Source organism: Populus trichocarpa, chromosome 19 (assembly GCF_000002775.5).
Source record: "Populus trichocarpa isolate Nisqually-1 chromosome 19, P.trichocarpa_v4.1, whole genome shotgun sequence".
In the NCBI taxonomy this organism is placed as follows: domain Eukaryota; kingdom Viridiplantae; phylum Streptophyta; class Magnoliopsida; order Malpighiales; family Salicaceae; genus Populus; species Populus trichocarpa.
Window position 1 is genome coordinate 15407202 of NC_037303.2, and position 12716 is coordinate 15419917.

A 12716-nucleotide genomic window follows, 5' to 3' on the forward strand; every position below is an offset into this window, starting at 1 on the left:
TAGCTGCAGGTGTGATTTAATATTAATCAAATTAATTAAGAATATAATGAGATTTAAATTTGTGATTTTTAAAAGTGTTTTTTACTTGAAAATATATTAAAATAATTTATTTTTTATTTTTAATATAACATATCAAAATTATTGAATTAAAAACAATTAATTTACTATTTTTGCATGTCAAACACATCCAAACATAATTATAAACACAAAAACAAACAATAATTGGAGTTTTTGTTACTTTAATTGTAACAGGGTTTTAGTATCCTAATTACGATATCAGCAACTTTAATTATATTTTAATCATTAAAAAACATTATAGTTTATTACAGGAACACCACTAATTATTTACGTGAATTAATTAATTATAGATTATTACAATAACACCAAATTAATACAGTTCACGATTCCTTCCCTTCTGTTTTCTCTTGCTGACACGTTGACTAACAAATAATAATGCATTTCATTATCGATTAATAGAAAAGAAGAAAAGAAATCAGATCAGTTCAAAAAACTAATCATGACAGAGAGAGAGAGAGAAGGATAATTAGGCATATAATAGTTAATAACTTAATTAATTAGAGGACGGCAAAAACAGCGAGTGATCCCCACCATGCAGAAGACAGGAAGCACGAGGATCTTTTGCTTTCACACGGAGGTGTGAACTGCAGCTGTACTGGATGTTCAAACAGCCGCCGCAATTCTAGAGGTGACTGCCTGTTCCCGTTGCGTGTTTGGAATGGGTTTTTTTTTATAAAAAAATATTAAATTAGTTTTTTTAATAATTTTAATACATGGATATTAATGATAAAAATCTAAAAAATATATTTTTAAATAAAAAATACTTTTAATTATGAAGATAAGCTCGCCATCCAAACAAGACTCTTAATTATGAGTTATTTAATTGAAATAGAGAAAGGGCTTCCTTCCTGTAAATTATATATATCTGAGAGCATTTCAAACATGGCTTCTCAGTAAACTTGAATGTTTCAATGTCCGATACAAGCAAGAAATTGAAAGGGAGTGGCAGTCATCATCTTTGACTTCATTACAAAGGTAATTTCACCTGCTACATATACATATATATATATTTATATATTTTTGATCTTAGGATATACATTGAAGATCAAAAAGATTCAATATATATATATATATATATATATATGGCGAACCACTCCCAATGACCCACCTCCACCTGCAGCCACTTACATGTTCAATTCATATATTCGCCATATATATATATATATATAAAGCTTAAAGGTGTGGGAAAACACTGTTTCCCGCCATTAGCACTGTGCAGTGTGCAGTATTGTTTTTTTAATAAAGAACTTAATTTTTTTAACCACTAGCACAAAGCAAGCATAAATATGCTAAATATAGCTTGCTTAATCCCTAAAATTAAGTAAAAAACAATATTTCTTGGGCGGAGTTTAAAGATTCGGCTGGTTACAGTAAAGCAAGCCTCAATAGAACTAGAACTGTGTCTACAAAATTTAAGCATGCATTCAATGATTTAATCTAAAATCATGGTTGTTCTTACTAAAACATACATCATAATATCCATCCAAACTACTTCTTCTGTTTATTAACATATATCCACGATTTCTTGCACGTCAAATCAAAGCAACACATCAATTTCATGTCTAACGTTTGCCACAAACCAGTTTGAAGTACGAAGACTCCTCTCAAGTTCCCAACAACAAAGTCAAAAGAGCCAAACCCATTTTGGTTTTTTTATTCAATCAAAAGCATGGTGGTAAGTTATGAAAAGGATCGATACCATCTTACTTATTTTCATTATCCATGATTTCTTCTTCTTCCGCTGCTGTTGCATTCCTAACTGTGACTTTGTCAAAAAGTTGCCAAATTGTAAAAACTCTTCGGTTCCAGATTTTCTTACTCAAGCATCATCCAAACTACTGCTTTTCAAGTCCACCAATAGCTTAGGTCTGTTTGCTCTACACTTCAATATATGTATCTCATCTTTTTTCTCTTCTTCTTCATCTGTTGTTTTTTTTTTATAGCAATTCCTGGCTTTGTTTATTGCATCTCCAGCCGCCTGGAGAAGTAATTGGATAATATTCAAATGTTTTCACTTGAATTTATGGACTTCTCTTTTCAAATTCAATTCCTGTAATCTTCTTTTTCTTCGTCTGTTTCTTGATATCAGGTGGGATGTTTGGATAGTCCAAGAAATTTCAGTTTTGGGTTTTAGTATATGATTCGGGATTCTGGTGATATTTCCTTTCTTGGGATGACTATATCGAGAACTTGGACATTCGGAGCTGCTCTGCTCATCTGGCTCTGTTGGTCTTCATTACTTGTAGCAGCACAAAATGCACCCACTGACCCTGTAGAAGGTGATTTTCCTTCAACAGCTGGCTGTTCTTTTCTTTTTCCTTCAAAGATGCTTTCTACAGTAGCATGGCAGCCTTAATTTTCCCTCTTGCAATAGACTTAGAAATGCTTGGAATTGTTTGGCATGAATAGGTGCTTGTGAATAGTGTTCCTACTTAGCAAGCTAGATTGACTAGTACCTTCCATTGTTTGCTGGTACGTGCATCATCAAGTACTGAACTACTGATATAGTAAATGGAGTCAATTTTGTGAGTTCCAGTCGTTTTGAACTTTATATCCTTGCTTGCGAATTGTCCAAGTAATAAATGATGATGTTTGTATCTCGGATGATGCCGAAAACATCATATGACATTCAATGTGGAACCCTACCGGGATATCTGGTTAAACTTGTACCATCTTATCGTGTTGTTAATTAGTTGTTCTGGGCTTAATAAAAATGATATGATGATGACCAAATGATTAAAAAATCCTGCAGTGAACGCATTGCGAGACATCAAGAACAGTTTGATTGATATCAATAACAATTTGAGTAATTGGAGACGAGGCGATCCATGCACATCAAACTGGACAGGGGTTTTGTGCTTCAATAAAACAGAAGAGGATGGCTATCAACATGTTCGAGAATTGTATGATTCCAAGCCTTAAATTTTCATTTTTCTTATTTTGTGGAAAAAAAAAATTATTTCCTTTTCAATTTCTTCCGATTTGATGCATGCTGAGGAACAATTTTATTTTATTTTATTTTTTTGCTAACTTTTTCGATTTGTTTTAATATTGAATAAATTCTGGCCAAAGTTGTTCTTCGAGGTTAGGAGCAATTGTGTGAAGATTGCCCTATTTTCCAAAAAACATCACCTTAGAACATGCAAAATCCCAGTTTGAGCATCTATCACTATGTTGCGCTAGCTCTTATCTGACTCGCAAATGAAACTCTATAATTGCCTACTAAATTGATAACTAACCTGTGCTGAGCATAATGCAAAAGCTACATGTTAGAATTTAAGCTCATGAATTTGACAATTTTAATGGGACTTTGCATACAAATAGAATGATGGATATTAATTTCCAGATTTTCCTTTCCTCTTTTCTTCTCAGCACTGTGTAACAATATTTTTGTTTTCTTTGCAGGCAACTGTTGAATATGAATTTATCAGGAACTTTATCACCATCCCTCGGCAGCTTATCTTATATGGAAATATTGTAAGGGTCATTTCCTTTGTTCTGAAACAGATCTCTCTGTTGGAATGTCTATGGTTTTGACTGTTTATTTGTCCAACTGATATATATTCTCTGTTGATCTTATCATAGGGATTTTATGTGGAACAACATTACTGGAAGCATACCACCGGAGATAGGAAATATTACACCTTTGGTACTCTTGTAAGTTGAGCTTCTTTTTAGCTTGATAGCTTAGACTGTCAACATTGTTACAGCATAATGCAAACAACAGATCATGCATTTTCAAGTCTCCGAGTTCTAATTTCTTAGGTTATTTCTCATGAACTGATTTATTTAGTGTTGAATGTTGACAACATTGTCAATGTGAATAGAGTTGATATTGTTACTATTGCTGAGCTACATTCTACAGCTGTTTAAGCTTTTATGTTTGATGGAGTATTTATTTTCGCAGGCTCCTGAATGGAAATCAATTAACGGGTCCCTTGCCTGACGAGCTTGGCTATCTTCCAAACTTGGAAAGGATACAGATAGACCAGAATAATATATCAGGACCAATACCTAAATCATTTGCAAACTTGAACAAAACACAGCACTTGTGAGAATTACTCTGATGCTATATTCTCTATAACTAGTGCTAATAATCTTAATTGTGATACTTGATTGATTCATATTTCATGGTACTTGTATTCTTTTCCCTTGTGGACAGTCACATGAACAACAATTCAATTAGTGGGAATATCCCAGCTGAACTTTCAAGATTACCAAGTCTACTTCACTTGTAAGTTTGCTACATTCGAGTCCTGTTTGAGGCTGCAAATTAAGTTCATTTCAATTCTTTCCCTTTCTTGTTGATCTTGTCTCATATGTGTTAATTTATTGTTAACATGACAAATATTTGCAGCCTTCTGGATAACAACAACCTATCAGGAACTCTTCCGCCAGAGTTATCTAACTTTCCGAATTTACTTATACTGTATGGCTCTCTTACTTCCTGTAAAATTGTGAATCATTAGTTTATGGTTTCTTATGTCAATATAGTAGATTTTAGCTTCATATATTTTTGTGTCTCATAACCTTTGCCTATTTTCATTTTGCAGCCAACTTGACAATAACAACTTTGATGGGAGCACAATCCCGGCTTCTTATGGAAACATGACTAAATTGTTGAAGTTGTAAGTGCAAATTGCAAATTTAGATCTGCTAGTATTCGAGAAGGAAGGATTGCCTTTTCTTCTCATGTGGATATGGGTGTTAATGTACGTGCATGTATGTCTATTAGCAGAATTGAATGCCTTGATCACAAGTTCCTTTAATTTGATAAGAAGTTTCTTAGATTTAAGTCACATAGATCTCTTTCTTTGCCTTCTTGCAATAACTGTGTATGTCTGTTGAATCCTCAACTGAATAGTCTCAGTACCAAACTGGTTGGAGCACACTACATTGGTCATTTTCCACCAATCAATACTGACACCCACCAAAATTTTCAAGTTGTAATGGATCAGTCATACAGCAGAACCACTTGGAGTTTTACCTTGAGTTGTTTGAGTCTTTATCACTGCATTTTATTGCCTCTACGAAATATGGAGTCTTCAATTATTTTTATGAGATTTTATACTATCATTTTCTTGCTACTTATTGTTTCATCTCACCTTAGATAATCTATGCTTGCTGCAATGCAGAAATCTGCCGTGTCAAATAGTCCAGATTTCACAAACCTTCCACGTAGTTAAAACCTTTGTTTTATTTCTCATTTCATAATTGCAATGTAGTAATCCATGCTTCAAAATCTGCACAATTTTTTTGATGTGATATCTGTATGTGCCTTGATTGGCTTTTATCAGGAGTCTGAGGAACTGTAGCTTGCAAGGTCCAATGCCTGACTTGAGTGGGATACCAAATCTTGGCTATCTGTAAGTTCATTTGTTTGCTATCTGTGGCTTTCACCTGACTGGATAATTACTGTTTCTTTCTTTCCTGGATAACTCTGCGGGCTTTTTTTTTTCCTCACCACTTACAATTTTTGATGTGATTTCTCAGAGACCTCAGTTTCAACCAGCTAGCTGGACCCATACCTACAAATAAGCTTTCTAAGAATATTACAACCATGTAAGGTTTCTCTATATCGCAAATGTTACATGATCTGACAGATGAATCTCTAAAGTGCCTGAAGGATTTTAAATTTGGACAGCAATGATTTTTTGGATGTTGATGTTCATTTCTTATTTTGCAGCGATTTATCCTACAACAATCTTAACGGGACTATTCCTGCCAACTTTTCAGAACTTCCTCTACTTCAGCAACTGTGAGCATTTTCCCACTTGCTCTTTTGTTCTTGCTCATCAGTTTCTGATTTCTTAAGAATGATATTATAGCTTGTGTTACTATAGAAGCTGTAAGATTTTAATGTTACTGATTAAGCTTATATAGGTCCAAAAAGAAGGTGATGGGTAATAAATTAAATGTTTAACTTGATCCTATTCTTTGGCAGGTCAATTGCAAACAATTCATTGAGTGGCTCTGTTCCCTTCACAACCTGGCAAACTAGGGCCAACGGGACTGAAGGACTTGACTTGTAAGAACTGAAATGACAATGAACAATTTTTTTCTCTCATAGAAGTGTGCTTATGTGTGGGATAGAATGTAATTAAAAAATGCTTTCCTGTTATGTTATGATACTCTGAAGAACACTTCTATTCTTGATTTCTATTATAAAAGATCGATGTCATGTGCTGATTTCAACATACTCCAATATTGTGTTAAAGAACCATCTCAACCTAATAGTTTAAGATGTTAGGTGAGGTTCCAGGGTATTATTTATATTATTCTCTAACACACCCCCTAAAGTGAAAGTCATTTGGGCTTGAAACTTGCACATGTTCACATTACCTTGTGTTTAATTTTTTTTATCAAATAAATAGGGATGGTGAGATTCGAACTCGTGACCGTTTGGTCATCAAGGCTCTGATACCATGTCAAAGAACCATTTAAACCTAATAGCTTAAACTGTTAGGTGATGTCCCAGGATATGATTTATATTATTCTCTAACATATTGATGGCGCATGCTCTCGGGAGGCCGGTTTTTTAGCATGGTACTTGTTTCACTAATCAACAGTTTTTGGCTCTTTGATGTTGCAGGGACTTTGAAAACAATACACTTTCAAATATTTCTGGCAGTATCAGTCTCCCTCAGAATGTCACGCTGAGGTATTCTTCTGCACTAGCAATGCTACATTAGTACATTATGTCTACATATACATGATGTGAAGTTCACTCTTGTCCTACTTTTTGAGACAACTATGTAACTTTCAGGAAATCATTTGTTGATGCTTTTATAAATAATTTTCAGGCTTAAAGGAAATCCTGTGTGCTCAAATTCCAGCATATTTCAATTTTGTGAATCTCAGAATAACGATATGAACAATCAGAGTTCAACAGAATCTAATGCTACCTGTTTTACTCAATCATGTCCATCCCCTTACGAATATTCCCCAACATCCCCAACATCTTGTTTCTGTGCTGCCCCTTTGATCTTTGGATATCGACTGAAAAGTCCCGGCTTCTCAAAGTTTGTTCCTTACAGAATTAGATTTGAGAATTATTTGACCTCTGGTCTCAAATTGAGTCTCTTTCAGCTAGACCTTGCTTCAGTTGTATGGGAAAGCGGACCTCGATTAAAAATGCATTTGAAGCTTTTCCCTGTCTATGTTAATGGAACCAATACCTTTAATACAAGTGAGGCTCGGCGCATCATTAGCATGTTCACTGGGTGGAAAATTCCGGACAGTGAAATATTCGGACCTTATGAACTTCTTTACATCACTTTGTTGGATCCTTACAGAGATGGTTTGTTTCTTTAACCTATCATTGTTATATAGAAATTAATTAATGCCTATCCTAATTAAATAAGTTGTGAAGTATTCTAACCTAGAATGTGATGAAAGTGTTACCAAGTTTTGATATCCTAATCTTCATTGCTGTTGCTATATCGCAGTGATTGTCACCTCTCAGAAATCTAATAAAATAAGCACGGGTGCTCTGGTTGGCATAGTATTGGGAGCCATTGCTGGCGCAGTTACATTATCTGCAGTTGTTTCACTTCTTATCTTGAGAAGGCGTTTGAGGGACTACACAGCAATATCAAAAAGACGTCGCCGTGAGTGTCTTTCCATTCCATGATTAGAATGACGCAAATATATTATCTTTTCATGTGGTGTTTTGTCTCGTATGTTGTGTCAACCCTGTAAATCCTCCTAACTTCAATTATATATGCATTGTGAAGTCTTCAAAAAAAAAAAGTCACATTTTGTTTCGAGAATTTTCTGAGATACTTTATTAAAGTCTATATAAACAATTTCATTCTTAACATGCTCCGGTATTTGGGCACAGAGTCCAAAGCCTCCTTGAAAATTGAAGGCGTGAAGGATTTTTCTTATGCTGAAATGGCCATGGCTACAAACAATTTCAATAGCTCCAGTCAAGTTGGTCAAGGGGGTTATGGAAAAGTTTATAAAGGGATCCTTGCTGATGGCAGAACTGTGGCTATAAAACGGACTGAAGAGGGATCTTTACAGGGCGAGAAAGAGTTTTTAACAGAAATAGAGTTGTTGTCAAGGTTACATCATCGGAACCTTGTATCTTTGCTTGGATATTGTGACGAGCAAGGAGAACAGGTACTCTTTGTATTCTTTTAAACTTGAGATGTTTAGTAAAGCCTATCATTCCTAATTTTAGCTTGACCAGCAGTAAACTGCATGCTTCTCATCCTTGGGAAGCAACTCAAGGAAATTTATCATTTGCAGTATCATTTGGGAAAAAGCTGTATTATCTGTTCCTTTTGTGCATGCAGATGTTGGTTTACGAGTTCATGCCAAATGGCACTCTTAGAGATCATCTATCAGGTAGATCTCACATTTTTCCCTTTAGACTTCCATCTTTCTATCCTAAAGCAAGATTGATTTCGGATTTCGACTTCGAATTTCTATGTGCTTATTCCACGGGTTTCATTTCATGGATCATGCATGTGGTATCTCAGTGAAGGGAAAAGAACCCTTGAGTTTTGCGACAAGATTGAAAATTGCCATGACTTCAGCTAAGGGCATACTCTACCTGCATACAGAAGCTAATCCTCCGATATTTCATCGAGATATCAAGGCCAGCAACATATTAGTGGACTCCAGGTATGATGCCAAAGTTGCTGATTTCGGACTTTCAAGACTTGCCCCAGTTCCAGATATCGAAGGGAGTGTGCCAGATCATATATCTACGGTTGTGAAGGGCACTCCAGTAAGTCTATTACGTTCAAATACTATCTTTCTGTAGGATGATGAAATTCGAAGTAGAAATAGAAAATGGGACTTAATGGATTCCTGACATTCCTTCTCTTTTAAAATTATGTAATCTTTGCAGGGTTACCTTGATCCGGAGTATTTTCTAACTCATAAATTGACAGACAAGAGTGATGTTTATAGCCTCGGTGTAGTGTTTCTGGAGCTGTTGACGGGGAAGCAGCCAATCTCACATGGCAAAAACATTGTTCGAGAGGTAATGCTTTTCAGTTTATAATTTCCTACTCTTCTATCGGTGAAAAACATTGATTTGTAGATCCTGCACTATCAGTACCCACAATCTCAACGCCAAGTCTCATGCAAATGAACTTCGGCATTTATTCCCCACGTCCATGTCATGATGATAGAGCATTGTCAGTTCAATTTTATGAATCTCAAAATCTCTGACAACAGGTTAAAATCGCATATCAATCTGGTATGATCTTCTCGATTATCGATGAACGAATGGGTTCTTATCCTTCCGACTGCATTGACAAGTTCTTGACTTTGGCCATGAAATGTTGCAACGAGGAGACAGATGCGAGACCATCAATGGCTGATGTAGTCCGAGAACTTGAAGGTATATGGCATATGATGTCAGAATCTGACACTACAACAACAGATACAATCAGCACCGATAACAGAAAGGAAATGACTCCACCCTCTTCATCCTCTATGATGATGAACCCTTGTGTGTCATCAGAAGTGTCTGGCAGCGACCTTGTTAGCGGAGCCGTTCCTACCATCACTCCAAGATAAATGAAAGACACAAAATGGGAAACCAGTTCTTGGGTTGCTACAGTGCTTGAAAGATTGTGTGGGGAGTCATCTATCAACAACCTTCTGTTCAGTTTTTTGTAAACATACTAGGTAGAGCAATGGCAATAGAGATGCATTACAATGCCGAAATATTTTTGACTGACATGTAATGAAAAAATAGTGATATCACAATGAAATCCATTTGTATACATCCATTTTCTCCTTGGTTTTGTGATTCTTCGCAATTGAGTGTGTTTAGAATTGTGGTTGCGGTTGTTTTTTAAAGTGTTTTTTACTCGTATAAATATCAAAAAAATATTTTTTTTTATTTTTTAAAAATTATTTTTGATATCAGCGCATTAAAATGATCGAAAAACACTAAAAAATATTAATTTAAAAATAAAAAAATAAAAAAAATTTAAATTTTTTTAAAAATATTTTTGAAATACAAAAACAAACAGGGATATCATAAAACCAGGGTATGTTTTTGTAAAGTAGTGAGGTGTTATTGAAACGGTGTTTTTTCATCGCTATAATTTTGATAATATTTAGTTAATCAATGCATATTATATTTTTATATAAGTTCAACTGAAAATTCTCTTAAAACTTTGGTTAAAAAAATTATAATTTATTTAGTTTTTAAATCAATTTTTTTAAATTGCAACTGTAAATGTTATCATAACATCATATACATATTTAAGTCCTGTTTGATATTGTGATTTAACCGTATTTTTTTAAAAAATTAAATTTTTTGAACTTTAAATTAATTATTTTTTGTGTTTTTAAATTATTTAAATATAATGATATCAAAAATAAATTTTATAAAATTAAAAAAATATTATTTTAATATATTTGTAAATAAAAAATATTTTAAAAAATAATTCCAATCAAAGCACTGATATTCATGCAATGCAGTGCATCGTGTCACCAAATGAAACCTTAAAAAGAAACCGACATTGAAGAAGTGGTAGGCTAAGAAAATTGGACCACTTCCAGCCCAATTTGACGCAACCACACACGTATGCAAGCCCAAAACGCGTTAGGGTTTTATGCGGCCTTTTCTCCACACCCCACCCCTCTCTATAAATGAAAAGCCTCTCTTAAACACCTCTTTCATTTTCTTTCTCTAGGGTCTCTGCCGCCGATCCACCGCACAGAAGTCGCCATGGGTAGAAGTAAGCCAATTCCCAATCTGAATTTTTATGATGTTTGTATTTTTTTTCCTTGTTTAATTAGTAATCAATGTAAATCTTGTAAAATTTTGGTTTCTGCTATCATAAATATGAATGGATTTTTGTATGGATAGAAGATTATTGAGTTTTCTTTGCTTTTGGTTGATTTAGAGTCGTCTTTATCTATTCTGGGAATATCCAATGATATCAGCTTTTTTTTAATCATTTTTTATGGACTGTAAATGATTGTTAGATTATGTCTAAGAGATGGATGCCTTTGATGAAGAAAATTAATATAGGATGAGAATACTTCTATTTTTATTCTTGGGCTTTTGGAGTAAATCTAGATCTTAATTTTGAAACGATTTTGATTGTTTGTGTACCTGAAGTGATGTTCTTTTTTTTATTGCTGTGGTTGGAACAATTAGTTTATTAAATTCTATGCGGTTTTGAATTACAGGGGCTTTGTTCGTTGAAAACTTTCTTTTCTCTGGTGCATATTTATGCAATATGCTCCATTGATTATGTCCCTGTCTTACTTTTTAGGGCTTGATTTTTGTTATGTGACGGGATTTTTAAAAGAAGTGTTTTCTGCTGCTAAGCTGATCTAGTTTTTTTTTCTTCTTTTTTCCATTTTGCAGGACCTGCAAGGTGTTACCGCCAGATCAAGAATAAACCATACCCAAAATCACGATACTGCCGTGGTGTGCCTGACTCAAAGATCAGGATTTATGATGTCGGGATGAAAAGGAAAGGAGTTGATGAGTTTCCATTCTGTGTGCACTTGGTGTCCTGGGAGAAGGAGAACGTCTCCAGTGAAGCTCTTGAAGCGGCACGTATTGCTTGCAACAAATACATGGCCAAGTTTGCTGGAAAAGATGCTTTCCATTTGAGAGTCAGGGTTCATCCTTTCCATGTCCTGCGAATCAACAAGATGCTTTCATGTGCTGGAGCTGATAGGCTCCAAACCGGTATGAGAGGTGCTTTTGGTAAACCACAGGGCACTTGTGCTAGAGTCGCTATTGGACAGGTTCTTCTTTCTGTTCGTTGCAAGGACAGCAACAGTCACCATGCTCAGGAGGCTCTCCGCCGTGCAAAATTCAAGTTCCCTGGTCGCCAAAAGATTATTGTCAGCAGGAAGTGGTATGCGATTTCTTTCTTTTATTCAGACTGTTGAAGTTTGTTTGCAGTCTATTACGTGGCCTGTTGCCATCATAGTTGTGCATGAAGGATTGCACTTTTTCCTTTTTCATGGTGGCACACCTATTGATTTTTCTTGCCGCTTTGCTATTCTGGTAAAACGAAGGCCTGTGCCATCTCCCTATGGAAGTGTGGTAGTGTTCGTTTTGTGTGCTTGCCTCCTATTGCAAGCTTGTTTTGTGTTTTCTAATTTTGGTAGTTCTTTACTTCCTCCAAAGTTAGTGGCCTCACCTTGCCTGTTAACGGTGATGTGCAGGGGTTTTACCAAGTTCAATCGCACTGATTATTTGAAGTTGAAGGCTGAGAATAAGGTCATGCCAGATGGTGTGAATGCCAAGGTCAGGCTTTGCTTAAAGTTTATTTTTGCATCCATTTAAAAATCAACCAAACGATATATTTCACTTGTAATGTTAGTAGTGGGTTTTCTCTCCTTTTTGGAGCTCCCAATTAAACTGATGGTGATTATGTGTTTCTCTCAGCTTCTTGGATGCCATGGACCCTTGGCCAACCGTCAACCTGGAAGAGCATTCTTGCAAGAAACTGCCTAGGATCTTTTCTTTCTGGAAGGAACTTTCATTCATCTCTTAACGTCGGAGGAATTTATCCATTACTGTTTTTGTTTTAGTTGCGAATATTGTCGAACTTGTTGAGTTTCATCCAAACTGTATTTGGAGGATATGATATGAAATTCATGGTATTTAGTGTGTTTTTTGCAATATTTGAATC

At 35.1% G+C, this 12716-nt stretch overlaps 2 protein-coding genes across 5 annotated transcripts; both read left to right on the plus strand.

Moving 5' to 3' along the window:
- Nucleotides 1-1379: 1379 nt before the first annotated feature.
- On the plus strand, nucleotides 1380-9829 carry LOC7498114 (probable LRR receptor-like serine/threonine-protein kinase At1g06840). Of its 4 annotated transcripts, none has more exons than XM_024591808.2 (21): nucleotides 1380-1753; nucleotides 2168-2357; nucleotides 2831-2981; nucleotides 3484-3555; nucleotides 3664-3735; nucleotides 3986-4129; nucleotides 4241-4312; nucleotides 4436-4507; nucleotides 4632-4706; nucleotides 5376-5444; nucleotides 5572-5640; nucleotides 5765-5836; nucleotides 6023-6106; nucleotides 6671-6739; nucleotides 6882-7378; nucleotides 7527-7688; nucleotides 7922-8205; nucleotides 8382-8433; nucleotides 8568-8818; nucleotides 8942-9076; nucleotides 9274-9829. In XM_024591808.2, the coding sequence occupies exons 2-21, from the start codon at nucleotides 2216-2218 to the stop codon at nucleotides 9616-9618; spliced, it is 2889 nt and encodes a 962-aa protein (XP_024447576.2). In that variant the 5' UTR covers nucleotides 1380-1753; nucleotides 2168-2215; the 3' UTR covers nucleotides 9619-9829. The 4 variants fall into 4 exon arrangements, with proteins under 4 accessions (XP_024447576.2, XP_024447577.2, XP_024447574.2 ...); XM_024591806.2 differs by lacking the exon at nucleotides 1380-1753 and adding an exon at nucleotides 1768-1944; XM_024591807.2 differs by lacking the exon at nucleotides 1380-1753 and adding an exon at nucleotides 1940-2064.
- An 800-nt stretch (nucleotides 9830-10629) lies between these two features.
- Nucleotides 10630-12706, plus strand: LOC7494652 (60S ribosomal protein L10). The gene is made up of 4 exons (XM_002326027.4): nucleotides 10630-10793; nucleotides 11432-11933; nucleotides 12247-12328; nucleotides 12470-12706. The coding sequence occupies exons 1-4, from the start codon at nucleotides 10784-10786 to the stop codon at nucleotides 12536-12538; spliced, it is 663 nt and encodes a 220-aa protein (XP_002326063.1). The 5' UTR covers nucleotides 10630-10783; the 3' UTR covers nucleotides 12539-12706.
- The last annotated feature ends 10 nt before the right edge of the window (nucleotides 12707-12716 follow it).

Bases quoted from the DNA above. Each gene is read 5' to 3' on its own strand.
- LOC7498114 (XM_024591808.2), top strand. From the start codon at position 2,216: ATGATTCGGGATTCTGGTGATATTTCCTTTCTTGGGATGACTATATCG. The intron at 5,641-5,764 runs GTAAGGTTTCTC...CTTATTTTGCAG, and splicing joins TCTAAGAATATTACAACCAT to CGATTTATCCTACAACAATC. The intron at 7,689-7,921 runs GTGAGTGTCTTT...ATTTGGGCACAG, and splicing joins AATATCAAAAAGACGTCGCC to AGTCCAAAGCCTCCTTGAAA.
- LOC7494652 (XM_002326027.4), top strand. The intron at 11,934-12,246 runs GTATGCGATTTC...GGTGATGTGCAG, and splicing joins ATTATTGTCAGCAGGAAGTG to GGGTTTTACCAAGTTCAATC. The intron at 12,329-12,469 runs GTCAGGCTTTGC...TGTTTCTCTCAG, and splicing joins CAGATGGTGTGAATGCCAAG to CTTCTTGGATGCCATGGACC.